This window comes from Cydia strobilella, chromosome 4 (genome assembly GCF_947568885.1).
Source record: "Cydia strobilella chromosome 4, ilCydStro3.1, whole genome shotgun sequence".
Lineage (NCBI taxonomy): Eukaryota > Metazoa > Arthropoda > Insecta > Lepidoptera > Tortricidae > Cydia > Cydia strobilella.
Genome location: NC_086044.1, coordinates 23,512,711 through 23,540,028, shown reverse-complemented (window position 1 = coordinate 23,540,028; position 27,318 = coordinate 23,512,711). Strand labels below are relative to the sequence as shown.

The 27,318-nt window shown below is 40.8% G+C and overlaps 1 protein-coding gene across 5 annotated transcripts; it reads right to left on the bottom strand.

Annotated features, from left to right (window-relative positions):
* Positions 1-63: 63 nt before the first annotated feature.
* On the bottom strand, positions 64-27,318 carry LOC134740815 (protein abrupt). Of its 5 annotated transcripts, none has more exons than XM_063673440.1 (14): positions 27,203-27,316; positions 26,018-26,287; positions 13,495-13,679; positions 12,927-13,042; positions 12,397-12,538; positions 11,528-11,706; positions 11,069-11,177; positions 10,642-10,801; positions 9,887-9,931; positions 5,728-5,869; positions 5,410-5,547; positions 4,955-5,148; positions 4,580-4,738; positions 64-4,462 (listed from the first exon to the last, which is right to left on the bottom strand). In XM_063673440.1, exons 2-14 carry the CDS (start codon positions 26,031-26,033, stop codon positions 4,095-4,097), a joined length of 1,953 nt encoding a protein of 650 aa, XP_063529510.1. In that variant the 5' UTR covers positions 26,034-26,287; positions 27,203-27,316; the 3' UTR covers positions 64-4,094. The 5 variants fall into 5 exon arrangements, with proteins under 5 accessions (XP_063529510.1, XP_063529512.1, XP_063529511.1 ...); XM_063673442.1 differs by having other exon boundaries at positions 13,495-13,667; XM_063673441.1 differs by lacking the exon at positions 27,203-27,316 and adding an exon at positions 26,920-27,151.

Sequence of the window (27,318 nt, the reverse complement as noted above, 5' to 3'; positions counted from 1 at the left end):
AGAACGAAAACGATCGCAGTAAACGAAACGAGACAAACCCCACGTCAAAATGAAACCACACGGTTCAAAACAATTATTTTTATTATTCATGTATATAATAATAATGAATTAAGCGGCGTACAACTAGTACACTAATACAATGGCGAAGGCGTGGCATCATAAATTATACAAATCAATACTTCTATAATATGCTGTCACAATCCTTGCGGGAATATTAAAATTATTGCATTTTGGTCGCGCGACGATTGTGACAACCCTAGCAAATAAATATGACGGAATGGTGGCCCTATCGTACACTAGCCACCGGCGGCGACGGGTTAACAATTTAGATAAAACAACTACCGTGGGGCAGATTAACACTTTCACTGCCACTGCTTAAGAAGGTTAGCATCGAAAATAATTTGAAAAGTAATTAAAGAATTCGTTTTCTATTCAATCTATTTTTGTATCACTTTCCACATTATTAAATGTTTGAGCGAAACAATCACAAAAAAGTAATTAAAACTTATTGGAAGTCAAGCTTTATTTCAAGTGCTTAAAGTTTAAATTTGAACGCAACAACCTAACGAGCCTTTACCTCAACGAATTCTTTAGTTCTAACAGCAATACACTTAATTGAACATTCGTAGATCTTATTAAGTTGTAATAGAGTTCACAAATTGTCAGTTATCTATGATGGCGCATCTGCTCCACGGCCCAATGTAAACAGAAACGTAACAAGGCCGAGCTTACGGTAACCGGTGGTATACGTCAAACGAGCTGCAACTAACTATCAGACACAACTTAATTATTTGTGCACGCTATGAAATTCTAATGTTTGTGTTGCACAGTTAAGATCTCTATTTGCAATATGAACCCGCGAGGCGGGACCCAAGTTGCTAAATCTTTGCTGTGCATATTTGAGATACAGATACATGATACCACAGCTTGTGTTAACAACTGTGTAACGTATGACTTTTTGTAGAAATCGTAAACTTTCATATTTTTTTGTGTATTTAGCGTATACCATGTATGGGCTTATATTGAGATGTCAATATTTATATCGATAGCCTTTTCAAATAAGTTATTAACGTATTTATGTTTTAAATTTCATTTTTAGAAAAATGCTCAAATCTTATTTGAAATGTCTATAAATAGCTATTCATCGGGTTTTAAACTAAGGTGGTATCATGTAGCTCTGGCTATTCAACTCTAGTTATTTGCACTATAGAGAGTATCTAGTGACCGATATAGAATTGACATCAAATTCAATCACTTAAATTAACGAGCAATAAACACCAATCAACGAAGTGTCTTACCCTTGACAGTAATTATCCTGTCCCTTGTACTAAGATAATTAATGTTGGAGTGAAAACACCCGCGGATTGGACTAATAAACAACAATAGGTAAACTAATAAATTGAGTTTTACATGAACTGTCATGCTAGTGAGGTAAGTAGGTAAATAAAGAAACTAAACGAACTTCCTAAGCTCATTAAGGTAACTAACGCGTGTCCTTGGTCCTTCGAAAATCGTTCTGTCCCTTTTATTTAATCCTTTCGTCACTGACGAGTGAGAAAGAACGATTTCCGATGAGACCTTTAAATAGACTTATAGTACTAGTTACGTTTCACTGGTTTGCTTATAAATAATTATTTTACAACGCAACAGTTACGATGATCATATTGAGGTGAGGAAAATATTATAATATTATTTGGCATCGGGAAGAATTTTAAATTTTAATATTTTCTTACAGATCCGTTGGATAATTTTTTTTCTTTATTTAAACTTCCGCTTTTCATGAATTTTTTTCATTTGGCAGTGAAACGTTTGAATCAGGAATTTGTAAATGGCGCCATAGTAACTGTTGTATTGCTTCGACATATTTCATCTGTGGCAATTGGGTGTATTGAAAAAATATATAATATCTATTCATAATCACATTCTGGTAACTGGCTATCGGCTAATATGTATAACGTATTTGTGTCTTGTGAAACAGTATACATTTGTATTTATCATAAAGAAATCTAAATAAAAACATAATAATTGCAAATGTTAAGTACGAGACTAAACAAAACTTATTTTATATACAGTCGAGGTTACTAACTATGGCAACACTGTCAACGATCAACAACGTATACAAACCGAAGTGATGCGTCTCACTCACACTTAAAAAATAACTCGGACCTATGACGTCATTAAACTCCAAACACGAAATAGATGTCACTCAAAACGGGAAACTTCAATTACTGACAAATCTGGAGGATAACATTGGCCCATCCTAAAAGTGAGCTAAAATCTTGTGATGATTTTTTGTCACAGTTTAAATGCAAAAGAAACAGTCTAGATAAAATTGTTTGGGTCAATGTTACACTCCCGAGTTAAAGTAATTCTTTAGTTGAACAATTAATTACCTTGGCAGGAGTGGCATCTTTACGTACCTAGTCTTTTTGTAATGACGTACATTAGATTCTAAAAAAATCCCTAAACGCTTAATATTTTTCATATAAAAGGTTAAATGCTCCACCTATTGCTCTAAATACTTAAACAACGTGAAATCTAAGGTTTAGGGAAGTAAATATAATTTTGTGACTCGCTTACAAATATACTTATTAATATACTAAATAACTATAACATTGTACTCTAAAAAATATGTATAAGTATTGAAGGCTATTATGAGATTGTAATCACAGTAATTGTTATAAGTAACGAGCCCACATCATTACTACAAAATAAACCTTCTGCGTCTGCACGACCGAGGCTGACTGGCCGACAACAGGCCGTCGACCGGTCGGCGACTGGCCGACGGCCAGCCTGCGACCGGCCGGCGACATGCGGCTGATGCGGCGCGCTTCGTCCGCCTCCTATATACAACACTCCGAAGGCAACATCAAGGTATACTTTATTTATTGCTTTTTGTTACTATCTGTTTATTTATTATGTACTTTACATATCACTCAAATTTATATACAATGCAATATTATGTCTTATTACGATTTGTTAAGTTTCAAATTTGAACTTTTCATTTTCAATAAATTCGCAGAATTTCATGCGACTACAACAAGGTATCCCTGGAAAAAGTGTTCAGTCTCAAGGCAGTTGAAGATTTCAGCAGTGACGCACACTTTAATAGTAATAGTATGTTTTAAGCTCTGTCGTTCTGTTCGTATACAAGATATCGTAGGTATAGGTTAGTCGCGAGCTCACTCGATGTCGGAGGCTAGGTGGCTACGCTACGGTGAGGTGGCGTGTGGCGTGCGGGGTGCGGCGTTACTGTCCCGCGACTGACACGCCATACGCCGCACGCTACACGCCGGGCAGTCTAAAGTTCTCTAGAGAGTGCGCACTACACAACGCAATGAGAATGTCGAGTATCTATATATGGGCAGCACTAACAATCACCTAAATGACTTGCGTATATTTAACTACTATATGCTCTACGTAGTATATATAAATGCAATCTGCAAAATACATAAAACAACAGTTATTTATATCTATAAATTGTATAAAATATTAAATTAAATCTATTGAAGTGAGGTAGATGGATGGAATTTCACAATTTGTGTGGATATATTTTCTCTTTAATTTTTACACGCCGGATTGGCCCGATGCTGAGGTAGTTGGATGGAATATGATGTAAGGCCCTACGAGTGACAGGGTCCGTTACATGCACGTACAAAAACACTACCTACTATAGTCTGGTCAACAGCCTGCCCCTCAAGGTCGCCATTTTATATTTTACAATATACAACAACAAGGCTAGTAATTCAGGAGTCTAAAATTTAGTACACCTGTCTTACAGAGCGTCTGTGAAATAGATTACAATCAGGGACGGCCAAGGGGGTGTCGTTACAAAAGGTGGCCGTCGACCAGGATACTATTTAGTTACTACTAAAACAATCTCACGATCAAGTGGCGCCGACGGACTAACGCGGGGCGGGGACCTACAGTGATCTCACACAACCTAACGCTCGCCGCTTTAAACCTAATTAAAATTTACATTGAAATGGCACCAACGACATTCCACGGGTCAACAATCAAACCGATATTACGTTGCGAAACGAATCAGCTAAAACATAACACTCAAGCACCGTTTGTGATCAACAAAACGTCTTTCATGACGTCTTCCTCTCCTCGTCGGAGTAGCCGGCCTCGTCCGGCGCCTCGTCCTCCTCGCGCCGCTCCTCTTCCGCGCTGAACTCCTTGCCGTAATACTCTTTGTCACCTTCCTTGTCGTCTCCCTCTCCGACGCTTTCGCTGCGTTGCCGCTCCTTTCCTAGATCGAGCGGTTCGTCGGCGTCGCGCGTGATGTCCGGCTTGCCCATGTCGGTGTACTTCCTCTGCATCTGCTTGAGGAAGCTCTGATGGGCGAGCGTGGTGGGGGGAGGGGGGAGCGAGCCCATCTGTGGCGACGGCTCGTCGTACGTCTTGCGGTCCATATGCATCGCATTCAGGTTGGCGAGGTGGTTTATATTTGGCATTCCTGCAATAATGGCACAGGTTAACAATGTAAGGTTATGAGGATTCTAAGGTCCTGATCTTGTATTACAATTTCATTATCATGACTGAGCTAAACTGTATCTGGGTCGTTTGTACTCACCGATATACTGAAGATAGGTGTCAATAAGCGTGGAGCCTGCCGTGTAGGGATAGTCATCCCGCCGTGGCGCCGGTGCGTGTGCACCTTCCGCCGCGCGCGCTGCTAACGCTCGTACCGCGGGGACCTTTGTGATCGTGGTGTTGGCCAGGCTGTTTATGTCTGTAGAGATAGAACATTATGTTAAGGCTGCAAAGAATCCTTGAGCTATTCGAATATTTACTGTTAGGCTGAGGTGTGAGCACCTTAATAAAACATAGTCAAGAGATACCTACGCGAAAACATGTCAAGCAACGATCAACATCAGCAAAGTTTGCTGTTGAGCGAGCAATTGAGAGCCGTTTCAATATTATAAAAATAATCAACCTGGTGACTTACGAGGTGGTGAAACCGGCAGGTCTCCATAGCGCGACTGACTCAGATCATCATTGTCGTTGTCGCCGCAGATGGAGCTGCTCTCAGAAGCCGCAGACTTGGCATCCAGCTTGATGTCGCACCGCCGAGGGCCGGTGGGTGACGCTCGCGCGCGGAGTTGTTCTGGAGATACTTTCACGCCGGCTTTTGCTAGGAGTCTGGGGAAATAAAAATTGCTGTAGGTACTGAGAATGTTGCTTCCGGAAGACAAATGTGAAGGACTTCGCCAGAAATCTAGATAATTATGAAAGAAATTGAATGGTTGAGGTTATTATTTTTTAGATGTTGATTTGGATCTATAACTCTAGGAAGCCCAAATCAGACTACATTTGAGCATATTTGTCCGATGAGAGGGAAGATGAGGCACCGAATAATTACTTGTTCCTTGGCTTTAAAAAGGTAATCGTGATGGTACTTACTGGCTCGCGAGTTCAGGATCAAACCGCGTGGGCATCTGCAGCACGGGAAGGTCCTTGGTGGAGATGCCGCGGTGCTGCCGCGACATGTGCGAGTGTAGTGAGTTACGGGATTTGGCCACCGTGCCGCAGAGAACGCATCTACAATGAGAGACACAGGAATCGTAAGATGATATGCACATTATGAAGTTAACGGTTATATTTACTACACAATTATGTGTTTGTTTTGTTCTAGTTTGAATGTCTGCAGGTCGGGTAAAAATGATTGAGAATTTGGTCCTTCGAGTCGGATAATAAAATAAAAAATTAGGCAGAACTAACCGGTATCCAGGGCAGACGGTGTGCTTGTCCTCTAGATGCGTGCGCAGTGTGTGCGCCGAGCGGTAGATCTTGCCGCACTTGGGGCACGGCCGCGGGTCCGTCGCGCGCACGCGCAAAAGATCCTGTGTCCGCCGCGAACCACCTGCAAATTACACCTTATAAGTATACTGCTAAGGTTGAGAGTTTAATAAAACATGTAAGCGTAGATCTTACCTTTCTGACATTCTTGTGTGAGTGACAATTAGTGAAATACCGCTATTCTACTTCGTAGTTTTATTGTATGTATAATTATATAAGCAGACACTTTTTTCGGGTAAAAATTAAATTATTACGTATATATCGTATCACTAATACAATCGCAACTAGAATCGTTTACTCACATTGAACATTTGGTTATTGGGTTGACTAATTTACAATGTTGTACGCTTACAAATAGTTATATATAATTATAGAGATATATAATAGACGTTGCCTCTCAGGCGGTCAGGAACAATTTCAACTACTCGCTAAGTTACCAATATTCATTTTCGAGATCTATCCGACGAGGGTTCCTATCGCATATATTTTGAAGGCAACCATTATTGTATTACTCTTTTTATATACATATTGAGTTTCAGACTGGACTTTATGCTAGGCCGTCTATGTGAAAACAATGCAAATATAAAAGTAAACTGTTTTGGAAGACTACGACACTATTTCAACGTCTGGCTTATAGCTATGGTATTAATGGAATTAAAAGCTACATAAGGAATGACCAATCTATCGTACTTGTCCAGTCTAAGCACACTTTCTCTGCTAAAACGTTATTAAAAGAATAAATTCTATAAACCTTACGCGTAACCCTCCTCATTCTTTAATATGAAAATATATGCGAATGGAAAGTGGTTATCTATATTAAATAAATCCTCCGTACGCTCTACATTGACTAGATATGTTTTCATTGTGCTCGCCACGTACTTCAACGTTTACAAATAAACCCTATGCTGGTTGAACGTATCTTAGGTACCTATTGCGCTAAAAGGCATTTGATTATTATTATTAATTCTATTTCGTATTGTCTTAACTATGGTCGAAAATATAAATAACTAAGTACGCACGCAATCCGCGAGACAAAATTATTAATTTTTCAGCGTGTTACCGTCGCGGTGGTTCGCCCAAAACTTATGACTATAAGATAGGTATGTAGGCATAATTGGTAGGTAAGTAGTTAAGCAGCGTGACCTCATCGGCAATTAATGCTTTATTGGGTCACCAATTACCATCTTAGTTAAGAGGCGATTATTTCTTAATACAACTTTACTAACTGAGATCTCTGCATGCGTGTAAGCGGCGCATTGGCATTATTTGGTGTTTTTTGTTTGAACAACCACTGCGTCGGTTAATAGTTATTTGTTATACAAGGGTGCAAAGTTGTATTTTACCGGCGAGTGTGGAATTGAAACATGAGCAAGCGAAAGGATTCTATAGTTGAACCACGAGCGAAGCGAGTGGTTCTAAAATAGAATCCTGAGCGTAGCGAGTGTTTCAAGACACGAGAAGTAAAATACATTTGCACCCGTGTGTAACACAAAACTTTTCCCCTCACTATAGCGAGGAAAGTGCAACATCCACAGGCGTTAGATCATCTTCATCACTGGAATCACTAATTTTTTTACGATATTATAACAAAAAACACTAGAAATTCTGATTTTTACGTGAGTCGGTGAGAAGAACAGTAAAAATTTTGTTGGAAATTTCTGTTCTGACGTATGAAATGTCAACGATGCGTTTTGAAATTGCATCGACTCAACTTGTGCGTTCAGAATTATATTTAACATCATTATAAAAAATCTAACGTTTCTTATGGAATTTTAAGGTTTATGACTTAAAATTATTAAATAAAGCTAAATTTTGTATTTTTTTATTAGATTCTCAAACCATGATAATTAATATCGAACGAACCATTATTATGAGCGTTTTAAGTTTTGTTATCTGTCAAGCTAACACGCTCCATCCAAGGTCAAATTACTTTCCCCACTAGTGGATAAAATGCGTTTTTCCCCGCTTGTTTTAAAGGATAATAGACGGCTTTCCGAGCTAGTGAGGGGAAAAATAAGTTAGTCTATTATGTTGAACACATTCTTATAAACTGCTTACTATGAAAATATAAATGCAAATATTGTTCAACTTGAACCAACATTCCATTGGATTACTTTTTTCCGCGGTAATATCGATAAAATTGCATTTGGCGTTTTCTGGAAATATAATCAATCGGTGTTTTTGCAGTTGAACAATATGAACATGTCTCTTCTTTACAGTAATTTATGACGACACCGAAACGAAATGATCACTGTGTAGAGGATACGAAACGTCGGCGGGAGAAGTGTCGAAGCAACAATGGAAGAGTACAGTACAGGCGTCAGGAAGTCCAGGGAACGATCGTCACTCCTAGCACTCGGTTATCTATCAATGGCACCAAACATCACATTTCTTATTTACGCGCTTAATATACCTTACGTAAACAATATCAGTCTAATCTACTACAAAAATAATTTTCAGTCGATATATCCTAGTCTCCGCGCGGGGAGAGAAATGCTTCGAGATCGATCCGGGGAATAAGTCGCACTCGGTTGGTTCACAGCCGTACGTCGCTAGGCCCAGCCGCAGCTCCACCGCAGCGTCTTCATGCGCTCCCACTGCGGCCGGTGCTTCAGCCGCATGTGGTTGCGCACGCTGTTGGGGTGCGCGAACAGGCGCGCGCAGCTCGCCACCGGGCAGTACGGCGAGTCGCGCGGGTAGTGCGCCGCCAGGTGCGCCCGCGCCGCCGCCGGCGAGCCCAGCCTGAGCGCGCACAGCGGGCACCCCCCCTCCGCCGGGTTTGCCACGGCCGCGGCATCTGCAATGCCAACAGTTAGTCAGACGTGGCAAAACCGGCGGCGCCCGCCCTACGAGCAGGTACTAACTATCCGCGAGGGAACCGAGCCGGCGCGGCTAGTCGTCGGCGACCAGCGCGGCCCAGCCCGGCCGGCCGGGCCGTCACCACCAGGCGAGCGGCGGGCGCGGCGCGTACGGCAACGCGGGCCCGGGCCCGGGGGGCAAGGGCGAGGGCAGCGCCGTCGGCGGCAAGGGCGAGGGCGAGGGCGCGGGCGGGGGCTCCGCGCCGCCTCGCCGCCTCTAAGAGTTCTGTCGCTGGCGGATCCCGTGCGCTTGCAGCTGGTGGTTGATGAGGTAGTGCTTCGTTTTGCACTTCTTGCCGCAGTGCTGGCACGGGAACCACTGGTCGCGGTCCGTCTGCGAGTGCACATTGAGCATATGCTGGCGCAGATTGGAGGTGGAGGAGTACACGCGGCCGCACAGCGGACACTGCGGCCGGTAGCCCAGCGCCCCGCCCGCCAGGGCCGCCCCTGTAACACAGAGGCGGCGGTTAGAGACATCGTCACACGTGACATTAAGCGCTACTGTATGTGTATCGGTCGAGGTCGGCGGACGGAGCGAGGGGCGGGACGGGGTTGTCCCGGCGGCGTTGCTTGATGCCGTGGATGGAGTTCATGTGTATCTGCATGTACTGGCGCGTCTTGAAGGCGCGGCCGCAGACGGGGCAGCGGTGCGGCGCGGCGGGCGCGGCGTGCACGTTGAGCAGGTGCTGCTTGAGGTTGGAGTTGTTGGAGTAGCGCTTGCCGCAGGCGGGGCAGGCGGGCTTGTGCGGCTCACCCGTGCCGTCGTACGGGAACTGCTCCTTGGCCTCGCCGCCGCCCGGCCAGGTCGCTCCTGGGGCAGACGGAGTTCGCGTTCATATTCGTCTCTCGCCCTAACACCGGACTAACCGAGAGCGCTCTCTCGCTTCCATTGTTGCGACGACTTCCCTAACCGCTTTGGGGACCAAGTTACTCTGACCGTTCAAGGGGTGTTCGAACGCCTGACGCTCGTTTAATAGAATGTAAGTGTTAGGTATACTGTACAAGTCGGCATGCGATGCGGTAGGTACATGCATGACTCAATAATGCGTACTTAATGATGCGATTGACTTGGACTGTTAATTGCAGAATTGTCATTAATATTGAATGTTCTGGTCAGGTCTAATTGTTTCATTACCGCGACTCGGAGTCTGGTCATTATTGAGTCACGCCAGGGAGACAAGATTGTTAAATAGAAATAGTAGTGCGATAGGTACATTACTCACCGAAGTTATCTGGTATCCCTGATGGTCCGGGAAGTCCAGGGAATCCTGAAAATGAAGATTATTTTATGATTTGTGAATTAAATTCATATTCGGATAGTTCCGTATCATTTCCAATGTCGACTATTTTTGAAAATGATCTGTGACAATAATGTGATAGGTGATTATTATTATTACGGAATTCGCCGACACTTGCAAGTGATTCAAAATTACCCAGATACATTTTATTTATAAAACAAGGCATTTTCGATTTCAAGTGAATTTATTTATACTTAGAATATGGCACCCACTGCTGGCACCCTTCTTATCCAGTTGATGATCGAGCCAAGGGTAATGGTAGAGAATAAAGTACGTTAGATTTGCTGGTTCCGATGCAATCGTTGGTTTTTTAATTGTCTTAGTTCAAAGGTTTATTGTGTCATGTTACATACCTTGCAAGTTCAGCAGTCCAGGGTAGCTATGGGGGTGTGCATCGTTGGTGTTGACCACGTGTGCGGGGTCGTCGTAGTCGAGAGGCTCCTGCTGGTGTCTCCTCCATACCTTGCAAATTCAGCAGTCTAGGGAAGCCGTGCGGGAGTGCTCCGTTGGTGTTGGCCACGTGTGCGGGGTCGTCGTAGTCGAGAGGCTCCTGCTGGTGTCTCCTCCATACCTTGCAAATTCAGCAGTCTAGGGAAGCCGTGCGGGAGTGCTCCGTTGGTGTTGGCCACGTGTGCGGGGTCGTCGTAGTCGAGAGGCTCCTGCTGGTGTCTCCTCTATACCTTGCAGGTTCAGCAGTCCAGGGAAGCTGTGCGGGAGTGCTCCGTTGGTGTTGGCCACGTGTGCGGGGTCGTCGTAGTCTAGCGGCTCCTGCTTGGCGCGGGGCTCGCCTTCTGTGTCGCTGGCTCCGGCGTCTGATGATGACTCCTCGCCGTCGCCAGACTGTGGGAATTCACAGTTAAAAAATGTGTAGCGTACCGTAGGTATTGCTGAATTGGATACTCGTAGTTCAAGCTTTAATAATAAGGGGTTGAAAAGATTAAAAGGAAATCTTTCTGCTAGAAAATATTATGTATGCTGGGACGTGATTAGGTTGTATATTAAGATGTTTTAACAATGACGAGATTTATGGTGACAGTTATCTAATGCTGTAAAATTCAGGGGGTAATTTGAGGGAGACTTGAAGTTCTAGGTTAATTGTCAACTTACCAAGTTGTTAGACATAGCCGAGAGGTGCGCGTTCTGTTCTAGCCCCTGCCCAAAGAGCAATTCGTGTCCGTTGCGCTCCGGGCTGCCCTGCGCTAGTAGCTGCTCCGTCCTACATCCATAACGGTTACGGGATCATTAGTATGAAAGTTACAAACATGATAAACCGAAAAGTTTTAAAGGATCTTTATTAAACCATTTTATAAACGATCTTATTGAGCTCAGAAAAAAAAATGATTTTTTGATAATCTAAATGCATTCCTCTCGCACTAATATATGAGTGCTAACGTCTTATTTATATTACGTTTTTTAAAATCTGAATGTAACTCGTAAGTCCAAAAATAATCAAATGTAATGATTAGAATTTAAGACAGCTACAGGTGTTCAGGAGTATAATGATAATATACCTACGAGAAACTAACTGAAGCAACACTATAAAAAGAGAACTAAGACTATCCTCACCTAGTCTTCATCTGCGCCTGGTAGAGGTCGGAGGATCTTGCCCGCTTGGGCGGCGGCGTGCCGGCCGCGCCTTCCTCGGGCCTGCGCGCGCGCCGGCCCTCGCGCGCCTCGCGCTCGCGCCCCTCCCGCCCCTCCCGCGACCCGCCCGACCCCGTCTCCGTCCATGATGACGCTGATTGCTGGGGTGAAAACGTTCATTTAAGGATAGGAAGATTATACTAAACGACCTATTTGTCGCTTTATTATTCTGATGTAAGTACCTAGAGTAGATTTTACGAACACTGGCGTAAGTAAGTAAGTAAATTTTAAGGATGACTCACGTTAGACCGGGCCTTGTCCGGGCCGGAGCTTCCGGCGTGGGTCTAGGTGATCACGTGATGCTTTCCATAGAAAACGAAGCGCCGGAAGCTCCGGCCCGGACACGGCCCGGTCTAACGTGAGTCATCCTTTACGATCCATTGGTGATTTTTAGTACAAACAGGAGGCCAGATGACGGTCCACGGTTAGTTTACTCTAACAAGGTAAAAAATTGCAATAAACGGGTTATGTTTCAGCACTCGAGTTAAAAGTAGACTGTGTTAATATGGGTTGCTCGTTACAAATGAAGGCAAATAAAAATCAAAATGGAATCTAGTGTAGCTTTGGTTTACATACAAGATATATACAGTGGTACTACGTAAACGAAATTAATAACTAGCTTAAATCTAAAATAGGCCCTTGAGGCATTGTACCAAGGATGCTGGCGGCATTTCCCAGCTGTATCGCAATGCTGATACGTTGTGCGAGAAAGCCGCCAGCTCTTCGGTCACCAGTTACGTCAACCAGTAAATTTGGTTTAAATCTTAGTCTTATCAAAGTGAGGTACTAACTGGTGACGCTTTCTGGTCGAGCGTGGGCACTGGCGCGGTCGGCGGGACGTCGGTCAGACCCCGCACCTGCAGCAGCTGCGCTGCTCGCAGGAACTCCTTCAGCTGCTCCTGCCCTATATGGACCTCGCCTTGGTACATAAACCTGGTGAATATTGCACTGTTAAAATACTGTTAGAACATTGATTTGAGACGAGCGTATGCGGCTCTGTTTACATGACTTCAAAATTTTCAAGGAGATACTCAATTTATCAGGATTTTATAAATGAACCTATATGTTCTCCCACATGACACCACCAACTACTGGCAACGTCAGAGAGAACCTGATTCCACGGGGATTTCACGACCCTCAGTAATAAGGAAACGACACGAGGAGCGGGATTTGTTCTCCGATTTGCGAAGATGGCTTGACTGGTTTGAGAGATCATTTTTTTATTTGAAACTTTATTGTCCACTGTGATTCACATTGCCATAACGATTTAACGATCAGCTGACTGATGATTGGATCTGTCTAAAACTGTCAGATTTAGTACCTGAGTAAGCTCTCCATGTCCTTATCGTGGACATCCCTGAGTATGACGATGGGATGCTGGCAGGGGTTCGCTTTCAACAGTTTCCTGAAGTATGGGCTGCACGCTGATAACACGACCTGAACAAAAATTTTATAAACCTGACACCATGCACGGCTGAAAAACAGCAAAATAGCTCGGGCTGACTAGCTCAGCGGGCTTCGCACGGTAGCATTTTTACCGCCTGTCACCATGCCTGTCACGTTCTAACAAGTAGGTAAGTGCGAAAATGACAGGTATAGTGACAGGTGATAAAAATGCAACCATGCTGACACCACTGATCCTCTCGTAGGGTAATTGAGACTGCGCAAGCGGCGCGCGGCTAGCGGCAATTCAAAGCCGTTCATACTAGTCTTAGTCGACAAAGTCAAAATGGTGAAAACTAGAGATGCTGCTTCTAAACATACGTGTGATACCTCATTGGATTTAATGAGGCAATGTATGAACTGCCTTTATTTGCCACGCGCCGCTTGCCGCTTGCCGCTTGCGTCCAGTCCGCGGCTTTAGATCTACCAGTGGTATTTTTTAGTACCTTATGTGCAGTAAAGGTGGCGCCGGCGCAGGCGAGCGTGACGTCGACGAAGTCCTCCTCGTCGCGCAGGCGGCGGAAGGAGGAGACCATGGCGGAGTGGAAGTCGTTCCAGCGCAGCGAGTACTGCTGCTCGCCGCCCGCGCCTGCTGCGCCCGCGCCGGCCGCGGCGCCGCCTGGTGAGAACACTGCTATCGTTATTTACATGGACCACTTTTTTAATTACATTTATAAAACTTCCTTAAGGCAAATAATGTTGAAAGTCACGGACCACAACCTGTGTGATCGCAGGAGAAGCTCTTATCCTGTCCTGGTAACCGATCAAAAGTGAATAATCGGATAGAGTTAGATTAGACCAAGAAAAGTTTGCAGCGGTTTTGACAGCATACGCAGTAGTAGTTTATACGCCATAATTTCATAGAAGATTGACGATTAAAATAGTACTTGCACTGCGTGTGCTATCAAAATCGTTACAGACTTATCTTGGTCTAACTCTAGTTTTCATGAAAACTACAGAGTACAGATAAGAGCGCTAACGTCGCTATATATTCAGATTATTATTGCCTAATTTATTCCAGTTACTGGAATGCCTGACGATCAATAACTATAGCGCGAAAAGTTATGATATAACAAAGTTTCTGTCTATTTTGTTATACTAAATAGACAGAAACTTTTTATGTTAATGTCACAGCTGTTGGATCTCCAAATAAAAAAAAAAAAAACTAGGATTAGGTAGGTATAAGTATCTAAGGGCCACTTACATCACCATCCAACTAACCCGGGGTTAAGCGGTTAAACCGTTAACCCAGTGTCAAATTGTACTAGTAACCATGGTAACTCTAGGTTTAACCGGTTAGTGCAAGTGGCGCTAATACTACCTACTAACTTGTGAATAAAATTTAATGAGATATTTGAGGAATAACGTTTGCATGTGTTCATCGGCTTGTATGTAAAGACGACAAATCAAAGATTATATATAGGTATTGCAATTAACAATTGCCTGATTGCAATTAATGGTTCGATTTTCCATCATTATAATGATGTAGTGCATAATTATTTTACACCTCAGCAGCTCGAACAAGCCTACTTTCGCGAAAGGTGAGGAAAGTGCGACTTTCCTCACTCCAGGAAGTGAAACAATGTAGCTTTTTAATTTAGTGAAGGCCATGAACTGCCACTTCATACTTTTATTACATTTTATTTATGGTATGGTATGGTATGGTATGGTTTGGTATGGTATGGTATGGTATGGTATGGTATGGTATGGTATGGTATGGTTTGGTATGGTATGGTATGGTATGGTATGGTATGGTATGGTATAGTATGGTATGGTTTGGTATGGTATGGTATGGTATGGTTTGGTATGGGATGGTTTGGTATGGTATGGTATTATATTACTTTTTTTTATTATTCTGTATAATTCGAAATACATTTTAACCTTTAATATGTTCTCACTACTGAGGTGAAAAATTATGTGTGCAACACGAGAGCAAAGTTATTTTACATCTCGTGTTTTTGAGTCCCTCGCTACGCTCAAGATTCTACCTTAGAATCACTCGCTTCGCTCGTGATTCAATTATAGAATCTTTCGCTTTCTTGGGACACAAAATAAACACTCGCAAGAAAAACCACCTTTCCTCTCTTGTTGCACAAATAACTATTCCATCGTAGTTTCACGGAAACGTACGAACGTGTTTTACTATTTCAGTCAGTCTGGGTTCAAAAAGTACTGACGTTGACTGAAGGCCGTTCCATCGGTTTGCCGCAGTCTCTGTCACATTTCGCAAGAACGAACGGGAAAGATCATGCGCGCCAAGTGTCAATTTTGATCGAATTTTGTTGATTTTTATTTATTTTAAAAACGTTACCCTACAATATCGAAATTCGAAAGCTATGAAATTATTATTTAAGTTAAGATTGTTGTTTCTTCTTTTTTGTTTATAGTATCACATAATAAAAAACCGAGTAAAGTTGGATTAAAAGTCCGAGTTAGAGGTTACTTTGGGAATTAATTGTATCGAGCGAAGTGTCATAATTCGTGTATCGGAAGCTATGATATTAAAGATAATATAGTCAAGAACTACATATATTTTTTCCACGTCTAAGAATATCAACGCCTCTTAGAAAAACAGGATCATATAAGGAGATTTTTCGCCTTCTGGCTCAGGGAACCGCCTGAAGTAGCATGACGAATACGAACGTTTCCGAGAAAATACGATGGAAAACAATTATTAAAAAAATATGTGGTGTAACTACATAAACTTTTAAGTTCTTAAATAAGGTTTCGTAAGAATGATGACATTAATAGTAAAACTGTATCTAATCGAACGAGCGAGCGAAGCGAAGCGAAATTCTTACATAATTATTCAACTTGGAACACGCGGCTCACGCGGCTGGCTAGAGGCACGTCCCCCGTGTAGTCCCCGGTAATGTGGATCATTTACAGAGTCAGCAAAGGGGTTTTGCATCACGACCCAGAAATCACCCTGTATAGTTTTTGGCAAACCACGAGTTCTCAGTTCGGGGCGAACTAGTAAATATTAATCAAACAACAAATAAAATATGCTGACTGCAACAGTCCAAAATGAGCAATCGTCGCAAAGTAAGCTCATTATTGTAATGAAGTGGTATAATGTCAAGGCGTCGAGATCGCAGGATCGCACCAATTACGGCGGCCATCTTCTGAAGTGAATTATTGCAAATGGCGGTCAGTTGGGATCTAACGTGAGACGCGGTGTGCCATCGACGCTGAAGTAAACCTTTTTACAAAGACGTAAGGTGTCCTAATGGTCAGATAAGACCTCCTGTTGGTACTCGCGTGTCACGTTAAACCCCACTAATTGAGCCGATTATTAAACAACATACATGAAGCAAGAAAACATGCGCTTTTATTGTAAAGGAAATTGTGTTACCTTAATTTTCATATAAGTGATATAGGTATGATAATATGATTGATGATAAGCTACGCATTCATTTATATCTTGTGATTAGTTTCTAAATTATTTAATTGTGTTTATAAATTAACTAAACAAAAAAAACAATAGCTTACTTATTCCATTTTAGAACCGCGAAACACTAAAAGACTTATGGCGATATTCATAAACGCGTGTTACTGACCAGAATTAGGTATGAATCGTTTGTCTTTAATCGTTTGTTTTTATATTTGTAAGAAAGGGATAAAACATAATTTAACTAAATCAGGTCCGTTAAGTTTTATGAATAAGGGGGATACTGTAATGATCTATAGGTATTTAAAAATTCAAATGTAACTACAAGCTCGGATAATGTAAATATCTTTATTACAAGTAGCTAGACCTAATAACAAGAAAATAAAGTATCCCTACGCCCGCGGCTTCGCCTGCTATAAATTAATACTTTCAACCCCATTTTCACCTTCATAGCACAGTCTAATAGGTAGGGCACCCCCTTATCTAGGCTATGCGTTGTTTGTCAGTATCTAATTTTTTTTTACGACAAGCAATTGAAATTTGAGTTTAAATGGATTTGTTATACAATTTCCATTCTGATATTTGACTCTCAATTCCATAAATAACGATAGTTTTGCCTGAATTGTTAATTGAAAGTATCCACAAGAAATGTCATGTTGGTTTTAAAAAAAAACACATGCATTATACTTTCCTCGTATTCGATGAAAAGTAGTGTTTAACTCGGGTGAAAGACATCATTTCAGCCCTTGGTTACCAATCTACTATTAAATGTGTATTAGAATGTTCATAATTACTAACTATTCAACCGGAACATGAGCAAACACGATACATTATTGGTTAGGTAACAGATATACCTAAATAGTGACAGAACAAAACCGTTGGCCACTAGCATAGCCCCAAATTTTCCATTCGGTCGTGTTTGCACACTTGAAATCGGTTCGTTTAGAGCGATTGTATCTATATTACAAGTACCGCGGGGGTCCTTTGATCCCCGCGGCCCACGGCCAGGGCACGGCTAAAGCTGACCCATACGGACTTAGGATTGCTCACTGCACAGATTTAGACATTGAAATTCGCTGTTCACAAATCACTGATGTCCGTTACGTACCGCTACTTGTGTAAAAATATTTTCCATAATGTCAATACCCAGAGAAGAGAATGGGGACTACATTGAGAAGCGGCCGTCCATTGTCCACTATCCACGAGCGAACACGAGATCTAATTGCTTTTCCAAGTGCCAATAGATAGAGAACCAAATGCTTTCACTAAAAGATCGTCTACTTGAAATTAAAACAGTAAAAAATATGACTAATAAATAAATTATGTCACACACAAAAGGAAATGTCGGTGTATATGTGACGTTTTCAATCAAAAGGTACCACATTGTCGCTTGTCGATAAGGTTGATTTCTAATTGAAGCTATATGGAAATAGCGCCTTACTGACAAGCGACAATTAGTACCCTTTTGGTTGAAATATTAGGGCAAACCTAGGTAGGTGTTGTCGAAATGCCAAGAACATGAAAAAATCGGCCAAGTGCGAGTCGGACTCCCGCACGAACGGTTCCGTACCATTACGGAAAAAAACAGCAAAAAAATCACGTTTATTGTATGGGAGCCCCATTTAAATATTTATATTATTCTGTTTTTAGTATTTGTTGTTATAGCGGCAACAGAAATAATCTAAACATCTTTGAAAATTTCAACTGTCTAGCTATCACGGTTCATGAGATACAGCCTGGTGACAGACAGACGGACAGCGGAGTCTTAGTAATAGGGTCCCTTTTTACCATTTGGGTACGGAACCCTAAAAACAAAAAATAATAAATTATAAAGAACTTTATTAGATAAAAATCGAAAATATTCAATGTAGGTAGTAGGGTAAGAATTGAGTATGCACGTTTGTCTCAGGCGATGCCGCTTGGCACGATTGTCCTTAGGTGAAACAAAGCTGATTTGGCCCGGTAGCCGCGAGATCTTACCGTGCCTACCCCCCAAAAAGGGAGGGGGAAAGGGTCGGCTCCCTATCTATCTAGGTAGGTAGTTTTTTTGATAAAGAAATTCAAGTTTTATTAAGAATAAAGAAATATTAACATGACAAACTTACAAACTAAATCACCTAAATAAATCTAAAATTAAATATACACACAAATCCTAAAACATAAATATACTGAAAAAAGCCTCCCCGTGCAACACCCGGCGCAAAGGTGCCCATTACCCTCGCTGCGTTACCGCGTTGAATTGCAATGGACAGTCTTTGCACTAGGAATGACCCAGAGCGCGGGTCAAGACCCCTTTCCTGCAGGCGGCGCCCCACTTCCCTAAGGAAGGTAGTACCTACTCGTATCTCCTATAATATACCTAATTTAAATCGTAGTCAGATAAAATAGCGACCCACGACAGTAACGAAGTGGCAAGTGCTCAGTTGTCGGCGACGCGGTTTTGTCGCGACGAGTAATTAGAGGGGGGTGAGGGTGAGGGGACGGGGTGTGGGCGAAAGGGGGAGGGGGGCACGTCCGCGGGTGAAGGTCCAGTCAGCTAGACGTGCGGACAATTTATACGTTTGCCAAATTGACACGATCGATTTGGTTATTTCTAAGTAAAATTTGTTGCATTGCGCTAAAAATCAGTTTAGATAAATCTAAATCTGTCCTTAACGATTATTTAATTTGACTTTGATTTGATCAACATATTATATCCCTCTAAGAGTTAGTTAATAAGTATAGAAACAAGTATGTAAGTAGTAACACGTTACATCATAAAATATATACATTTTCCCCTCACTAGCTCGGAAAGCCGTCTATTATCCTTTAAAACAAGCGGGGAAAAACGCATTTTATCCACTAGTGGGGAAAGTAATTTGACCTTGGATGGAGCGTGTTTAAGTAGCTTGACAGATAACAAAACGTAAAACGCTCATGATAATGGTTCGTTCGATATTAATTATAATTAAATAAATGGTTTGAGAATCTAATAAAAAATACCAAATTTAGCTTTATTTAATAATTTTAAGTCATAAACCTTAAAATTCCATAAGAAACGTTAGATTTTTTGTAATGATGTTAAATATAATTCTGAACGCACAAGTTGAGTCGATGCAATTTCAAAACGCATCGTTGACATTTCATACGTCAGAACAGAAATGTCAACATTGTCAACAAAATTTTTACTGTTCTTCTCACCGACTCACGTAAAAATCAGAATTTCTAGTGTTTTCTGTTATAATATCGTAAAAAAATGAGTGATTCCAGTGATGAAGATGATCTAACGCCTGTGGATGTTGCACTTTCCTCGCTATAGTGAGGGGAAAAGTTTTGTGTTACACACGGGTGCAAATGTATTTTACTTCTCGTGTGTTGAAACACTTGCTACGCTCAGGATTCTATTTTAGAACCACTCGCTTCGCTCGTGGTTCAACTATAGAATCCTTTCGCTTGCTCGTGTTTCAATTCCACACTCGCGGGTAAAATACAACTTTGCACCCTTGTATAACAAATAACTATTATAAACTAGCGACGATTTTAACTACCATACGACATTGCACATAGTATGTGATAAATCGTGAAACAACTTTTTAACAAATCGATAAATATAATGTAACTTTCTACGGTACAAATATTGACAAGAATGTAGAAAACGTTTGCCTTATAAATATTATTCTAATGTTTTCTACATGTGTAATAGAGCGACAGTGCGTCCGCCAGTGCATGGTGCATCGTGGATTTGCTTGAGTGTGCTTTCACGTCGCGGACATATGTAATTATATAGTTTTCATCTTCTTAAATGACTTGTTCGTCTAAGACGGTAATCTGTTAAACAAAATCCATTGGCTCTTTTATGCGAGCAATCGGCCATTGTGTGCCATTGTATGTGAGCGCCGCACGCGCCAACACACAATGGCACACAAAGGTCGACAGGTCGCATAGAAGAGACAATGGTTTTTGTTTAACAGATTACCGTCTTAGACGAAAAAGTCATTTGAGATGATGTAGACTATATACACGTCTCTAAGAGTAGCACACACGGCCTGAATAGATGACCAGTGCGTCCCTATATCCTACTCAGGTAAACGACCCGAGGGACATCGGTGCCGCGTTCAAATTGAAATTCGCCGCTTGCCGTTTTATTTTGGCGCGTATTCATTACAGTGTTGGTCGCTGAACGCATTTGGTTTTCAAATTGCGAATTGATTTCTTTGTGTCGTGGAAACATATGCGCAACTATTACTAAATATGTTAACGTTGCTGTGAGCACATAGGATTGCAAGAACATTGTAAATCCGTTGGCGATAGGATAGGTCCATATAGTATTTTATTTATTTTTTATTTTATTAAAAGATTTAAAGGTAACTTTTAGTGCAACAGTGGTCGTAAATGCGTCTAGAGACCTATACAGATTAATTTATATTATTAGCCAGTCTATATAGGTAGACCTATACAGATTAATTTCTTATGCCGGGGCCACACTAAGGAAAAGGGCGGGAAACGCCGTTGATTATCGCGATAATCGTGTGGATTGTGACGCTTTATGCCAGGAACGCAGAATGTCAGATTAGCAGGATGCCAGATTCGCAAAAAGTCAGATTATTAACTTAACTTATTCCGTTAGTGTGGCCCCGGCATTACAACATTTACCTAAATGTCTGAACATTTTACATGATTGTAGCCACCGAACTTACACATAACGTATTAAATATATTAATAACGGGTCACTCACGTATTTTATTTTATTTTGTCACATCTGTGGCTCACGGAAGTTTTGTTATTAAAATCACACATAACGTGTCTCATATTATCACTATAATTATAATTAGACATGTGTAATTGATCAAAAGTTAAAATAGCATTTAAGACATTGAGTTTCTTTATTATATAGGCACGGATAAGTGCTATCAGTTGCAAATCTTTAATAGAGTAGGAAGTTAATTTAACTAATAAACTGCTCTACCAAGGAACTCCTGTTTAAATTACTAAATTCCCTTTGTGATGTTTTTTAACTAGTTTTGTTATACCTTCATAAAATTTGTGACTGTGAATATCTGAAATTATATTTTGAAGAATAAAGATCTACATTAACAAACAAACATTGACATTAAATATTACAAATACTTTTTGTTTAGATTCATCATCATCATCATCATCATCATGTCAGCCGATAGACGTCCACTGCTGGACATAGGCCTCCCCCAAGGCTCGCCACTCCGACCGATCCTGTGCCGCTCGCATCCACCGAATTCCCGCGACCTTCACCAGGTCGTCGCTCCATCTCGTTGGAGGCCTACCGGCAGTTCGTCTTCCGGTACGCGGACGCCACTCCAGAACCTTCCTGCCCCACCACTTATTTTGTTTAGATTAAATACAAAATATTCATCAAGATATTATTTTCACTGTCTGAAAAATTATGATGATACTTATTACTTAGATCAATTAAATTTGTTTAGTTATACATCTGTAAATCTTATTGTCACCACACGAAATTGTAAATCAATAAACCGTTTTTTCACATGATAATATTGTGCTCTTAGCCAAGATAACTGTATGTATTCAAATGTATACGTTCAGTATTTTGACATTCTGTCTTATTCGATTTACAAACATAAGTATGTGGCTACAACAACGTGTGCTTTCAACATTTTACTTGTCACGTCGTCCACAACGTGTCCCGTCCCGCACTATGCTGTCCCGCACACTCCGCTGGCTCCACAGAAAACAAGCGCCATCCATTGACCACGCTAGTCGTGCCAGCTGCATGCAGCTGAGTGGAGACCATTTCGGCTTCACATCTCTATTTCTACTGTTTCGTTTATCTTTGTCTTGTATTTGCTATATGTGTTGTATTGATGTGTTGTCTGAATAAATGATTTCTATTCTATTCTATTCTATTCTTTTAACAATAAAAATGGGTACTTTATTATAAACGTCATTAGTTTTAAATGTAAGTAAATGGTAGACTTTACAATTATGATCTATGCTCAATGCCGCATAAGTTAAAAAGTTGAATACCGATTCGGTTACCACAGAAAAAATAACAAAAACGTATATACTTAATAGTTTCTAGTATAAATTAGTACCAGTACCTACCTAAAACACCGGCCAAGTGCGAGTCGGACTTGCGTTCCAAGGGTTCCGTACATTACACAATTTTTGACAATTCCGTCTTTAAAGTAAAGTCTTTACAAGTCCGAATCACGCTTGACTGCACATTTCTAATAGGTTTTCCTGTCATCTATAGGTAGATAAAGAAGTATATTTTGTGTACTTTTTTTTCAATATTGTAGACAGTAGTTTCGGAGATAGGGGGGGGGGGATGGTAATTTTTTGGCTAGTTTCTTAAATAACTTCTAAACTATTTATTTTCAAATTACAAAAATGAGATTCTTATAATGAGCTTTTCATTTTTAAGGTACTTAACACGATATAGTTTGAGAAACTTTAATTTTTAATTTTCTCATTTATGCCCCAAAAGCGGCCCCCCGTGTTTAAAATGTATTTGTTTACGTTACATGTCAGTCTTTGGGTCACAAATTTACATATGTGTACCAAATTTCAACATAATTGATCCAGTACTTCCAGTAGTTTTGGAAAAAATGGGCTGTGACAGACGGACAGACAGACGCATGAGTGATCCTATAAGGGTTCCGTTTTTTTCCCTTTGAGGTACGGAACTCTAATAAAGTAGTTATCTCTCTCGCGTAAACACGAACAAAACACGAATACTATATTATTCATAGGTAGGTATCTATAGTGAGAAACATCAATGATAAGTGTAGAAAGTAATAACTACTTCATACAAAATAGTTATTTCCCCTCACTAGCTCGGAAAGCCGTCTTTTATCCTTTAAAACAAGCGGGGAAAAACGCATTTTATCCACTAGTGGGGAAAGTAATTTGACCTTGGATGGAGCTTGTTTAAGTAGCTTTTGACAGATAACAAAACGTAAACCGCTCATAATAATGGTTCGTTCGATATTAATTATCATTAAATAAATGGTTTGAAAATTTTATAAAAAATACCAAATTTGGCTTTTTTTAATGATTTTAAGTCATAAACCTTAAATTCAATAAGAAACATTTGTTTTTTTAAATGATGTTGAATGTAATTCTGAACGCACAAGTTGAGTCGATGCAATTTCAAAACGTATCGTCAGAAATGTCAACATTGTCAACAATTTTTTTCTCACCGGCTCCGACACGTAAAAATGCACAACTTCCAGAGTTTTCTGTTATAATATCGTATTATCGTAAAAAAAATTGTGATTCCAGTGATGAAGATGATCTAACGCCTGTGGATGTTGCACTTTCCTCGCTATAGTGAGGGGAAAAGTTTTGTGTTACACACGGGTGCAAATGTATTTTACTTCTCGTGTGTTGAAACACTCGCTACGCTCAGGATTCTATTTTAGAACCACTCGCTACGCTCGTGGTTCAACTATGGAATCCTTTCGCTTGCTCGTGTATCAATTCCACACTCGCGGGTAACATACAACTTTGCACCCTTGTATAACAAATAACTATTTAACATTCTCAACGCCACTCAAGTTTTGATTGTCGCCAGGAAACGGAACCACAAAAACAACAAATTTCCTGCAAAAGTGAAAATACTCCCGAAAAACAAAATCACACCGTATAAAAGTGGAATAAAAGACAGAAACGTCATTAAACGAGAGCCGTGGCGATCCCCCGGGGGTGGGGGGTTGATCCTGCAGGGAGGTAACCCCCATTCGGGGGGTGAATATCAACGAACTCATGTCCTGCGCCGCGTATGACGAACGTATACATTCTGTTAGTAAACAATTGCGGGGTTGTTCGCTCGTCATTTGAATAAGCAACGTTTTTTGCGTTTGTTTCGGGGCTGCATAAATATTGCATTTGTCTGCGTAATTAAGGGCTTCCAGTACAGTCGGCGGCGGAAGTGCGAGGACGAACAGTTGGCAACGGGAACACGATTCTAATTTTAAGATTTTTAAGTAGATTAGACATGTTTTCCGTATTAGTACATTACTATAGAGGCCGGGAAATGAAGGGTTGCCGGCCAAGTAGACATAGACAGCCGAGCGTAGCGAGGCCGGATAGGGATACGCGGCCGGCAACCCCGTTTCTCGCCGAGATTTGTAGTGCTTTTCTCAAACTTGCAATAAAATAATAATAAAAATATGATGATGATGATGATTGTTTCATGTCCTAATGTGATAGGTTATTTAGTGCGTGAGGTATTAAAGGGGTACCCCTAAGTAATAATAAAAAAAACACAAAAAAAGCGCAATGGCAGAATGTCATGACGGACCAAAAATGTTGCTTATAGGTTTTTTGATGGTTGTATGCCAAGACGTTGTGTCACAATTTGACGTTTAAAAACAAAAGAAGGTTGCTTTACAGGCTTAGGTGTGTAAGGCTGTAATTCCTTTACATATCATCTTCACTCATTGCACCGAACACGTAGTATTTCCGGACCTAATTTTAAGTAAGTCATGTCAACATTTCATTGCAAGTCCTCCGACCGTATTGTATATTAGATAGAGTCAAACTATGTTGTGAACATAGTTACTTTTACTTACCTATTGTTTTAATGTTACATTTATTAAGGTAGCTATTTTAATCACATCAAAAACGAGAAAACTTCATTTTATTCAATGCGTATTCAATACTTTCCATGTTTATAAGATCATTGTTATCCTTCATCTATTCATTTAAAATCATTTATTCATCAATTGTGCATTACAGGTAATGAATAAGTACAGGTATTATAAACAATTTGTTCTCTGTAATAATATAATTATGTCTGACGTAAGTACTAAAATAATTCATAAATGCAAATCGATTGCGAATGTAACAATATTTTCGCGATAAAATATGCGAGTTTGTCCTGAAAATGTTTGGTATCAGCTTTATAATATAAATTTGTTTGGCAAGTTTAATTTCCGTAGTAAAAGCGCGCGTGTAGCGCGGCCTTTACCGGAAGCTCTTTCCCGGCGCTACGGAGTGCTCGTAGCACTTCCTGTATCTGCACTATGGAGGAAAGATACCTATTCTTCTTCGTATTGATGGTTAGTCAGTAATATAGTTTTTTTAGAAGAAAAACTAATTAAATAAATAAATAAAATAAATAATTAGGCGAACGGGCATGTTCATAAATGAGGGTAAAAATATTGTTAGTTATGTAAGAAATGTAATTTGAAAGATTATCAAAAACTATAAGAATTAATAGGTATGTATAAAGTTTAAATTATTTTAGAAAACATGCATTCTTGTTAAACGAAATAAGTCAGTCGTATAAATATCAACTTTTTGAATTACTGAAAGACGTGTTTTAATTCATAAAGTATTTTGTCGTAGGTAAGTTAAAATAGGTCTAAAAATGCATTTATTTTTTTGAAGATACAATGGTCCGTGACTGCTTTGATGATTCTATTGTCACACTTAATAAATACATATTTACACACGGTCGGATATGTTATTCTCAACAGTCAAAACCAATATTACTTATATATTATTGATTACTGACAAGCTTCGTACAATGGTAGATATGCCTGCTGCATTAATTTAATGATTAACGTGCATTTATCTAAGCAAAAGTAACTCACCAGTCTCGGTCGCCATGGCCGGCAGTTCGGAGGGCGGCACGGCGGAGTCGGGGCGGGCTCGCGCGCTAAACTCCACTCCCGCGCATTCCGCGCGCGCCAGCAACGCCGCCACTTTCACACCTTCGTTACCCCCCGGCTCCAAATAAATCTGACCACTTATTTTCTATGAGTTCAAACGCTTCCGTGCTCCGTGTGAGCGTTCCGATTCCAAAATTCGAATTTTAAAGCTTGAGTTTCTTAATTAGCGATCCTGTTTTGTTTTGTTTAACGCTGAAAAAGTTTTAACGTTTAGCACTGGCTGAATAGTTTTCGTTTTCGATGATTTAGTCAAAAATAAATAAAAAAACGAATATGAAAACGTTGTAAACAATTGAAATAGGTAAACTAGTGTTTTTATAATTAGTATGCATCGACAACGAAAACTATACGTGTCCGGGTGTAGGGGTGGTTTTCCGGCATTTGTCCGGGTGCGGGATTACGTCTGTCCGCGTGTCTGAGCTCCGGCGCGGGGCTGAATAGTGAATACCTATTACATTCAGGCGAGGCCTAAACTTTATTGGGATTTTTTATTTATTTCTATGACTTTAAAACAATTGAAAGTAGTATTTTAATTATTTCTAAGTAGGTACGTATTTTATTTTATCACAGGTGTAGATTTCTTTATATAAAAAAAAGAAATTATATCTTAACGGAAAAACTTGTTTCAAAACTTGAAATGTAAATTGCGTATTAAGATGTTTTTAAAACTGCCTTAATTGACAAAACAAATAACATGTAACCAATTGTCTGATATCATCTTAAATCATTTTTAATAGGCAAATCTATAACACCATTAAATACAATACGACAAGTGATTAATAAGTAATTATTATTTCCACAATTACGCGTTCAGAATAACTCACGGCAACTGCATCCGTGACGTAAGGCGATTAACACATTAGGGGACAGCGGGGACACACTCGTGAATCAAGTCCGGTGCAGCGATCGATACGTGCAGTACAATAGGGGAGGCGCGGGCAGATAGAAATCAATACGATGTCCATCATCGCATGCACCCTCTCCCCGCGCGCCACCCGCCTGCGCCTTGCACCCGGGAAATGCATTTCCACGCACCCCTGCACCCGTCTCACATACAACTAAATTCCGAATTTGAATTAATACGGTGTTGTAAAAAAGCACAATTACGTTTTTTTAGTAATGTCCGGTATCGAATGCACTCTGTCGGAGCGTGCGTCGCGGGCGCGCGTGCGGCGGTGTCGGCGGGCCACGGGCGACTGTCGCGGGTCGCCCCGCCACCGCCA

Coding starts and splice junctions, on each gene's coding strand:
- LOC134740815 (XM_063673440.1), bottom strand. Junction 11,178..11,527: donor CAGGCGCAGATGAAGACTAG/GTGAGGATAGTC, acceptor TTATGGATGTAG/GACGGAGCAGCTACTAGCGC. Junction 5,149..5,409: donor GATCCTGAACTCGCGAGCCA/GTAAGTACCATC, acceptor TTATTTCCCCAG/ACTCCTAGCAAAAGCCGGCG.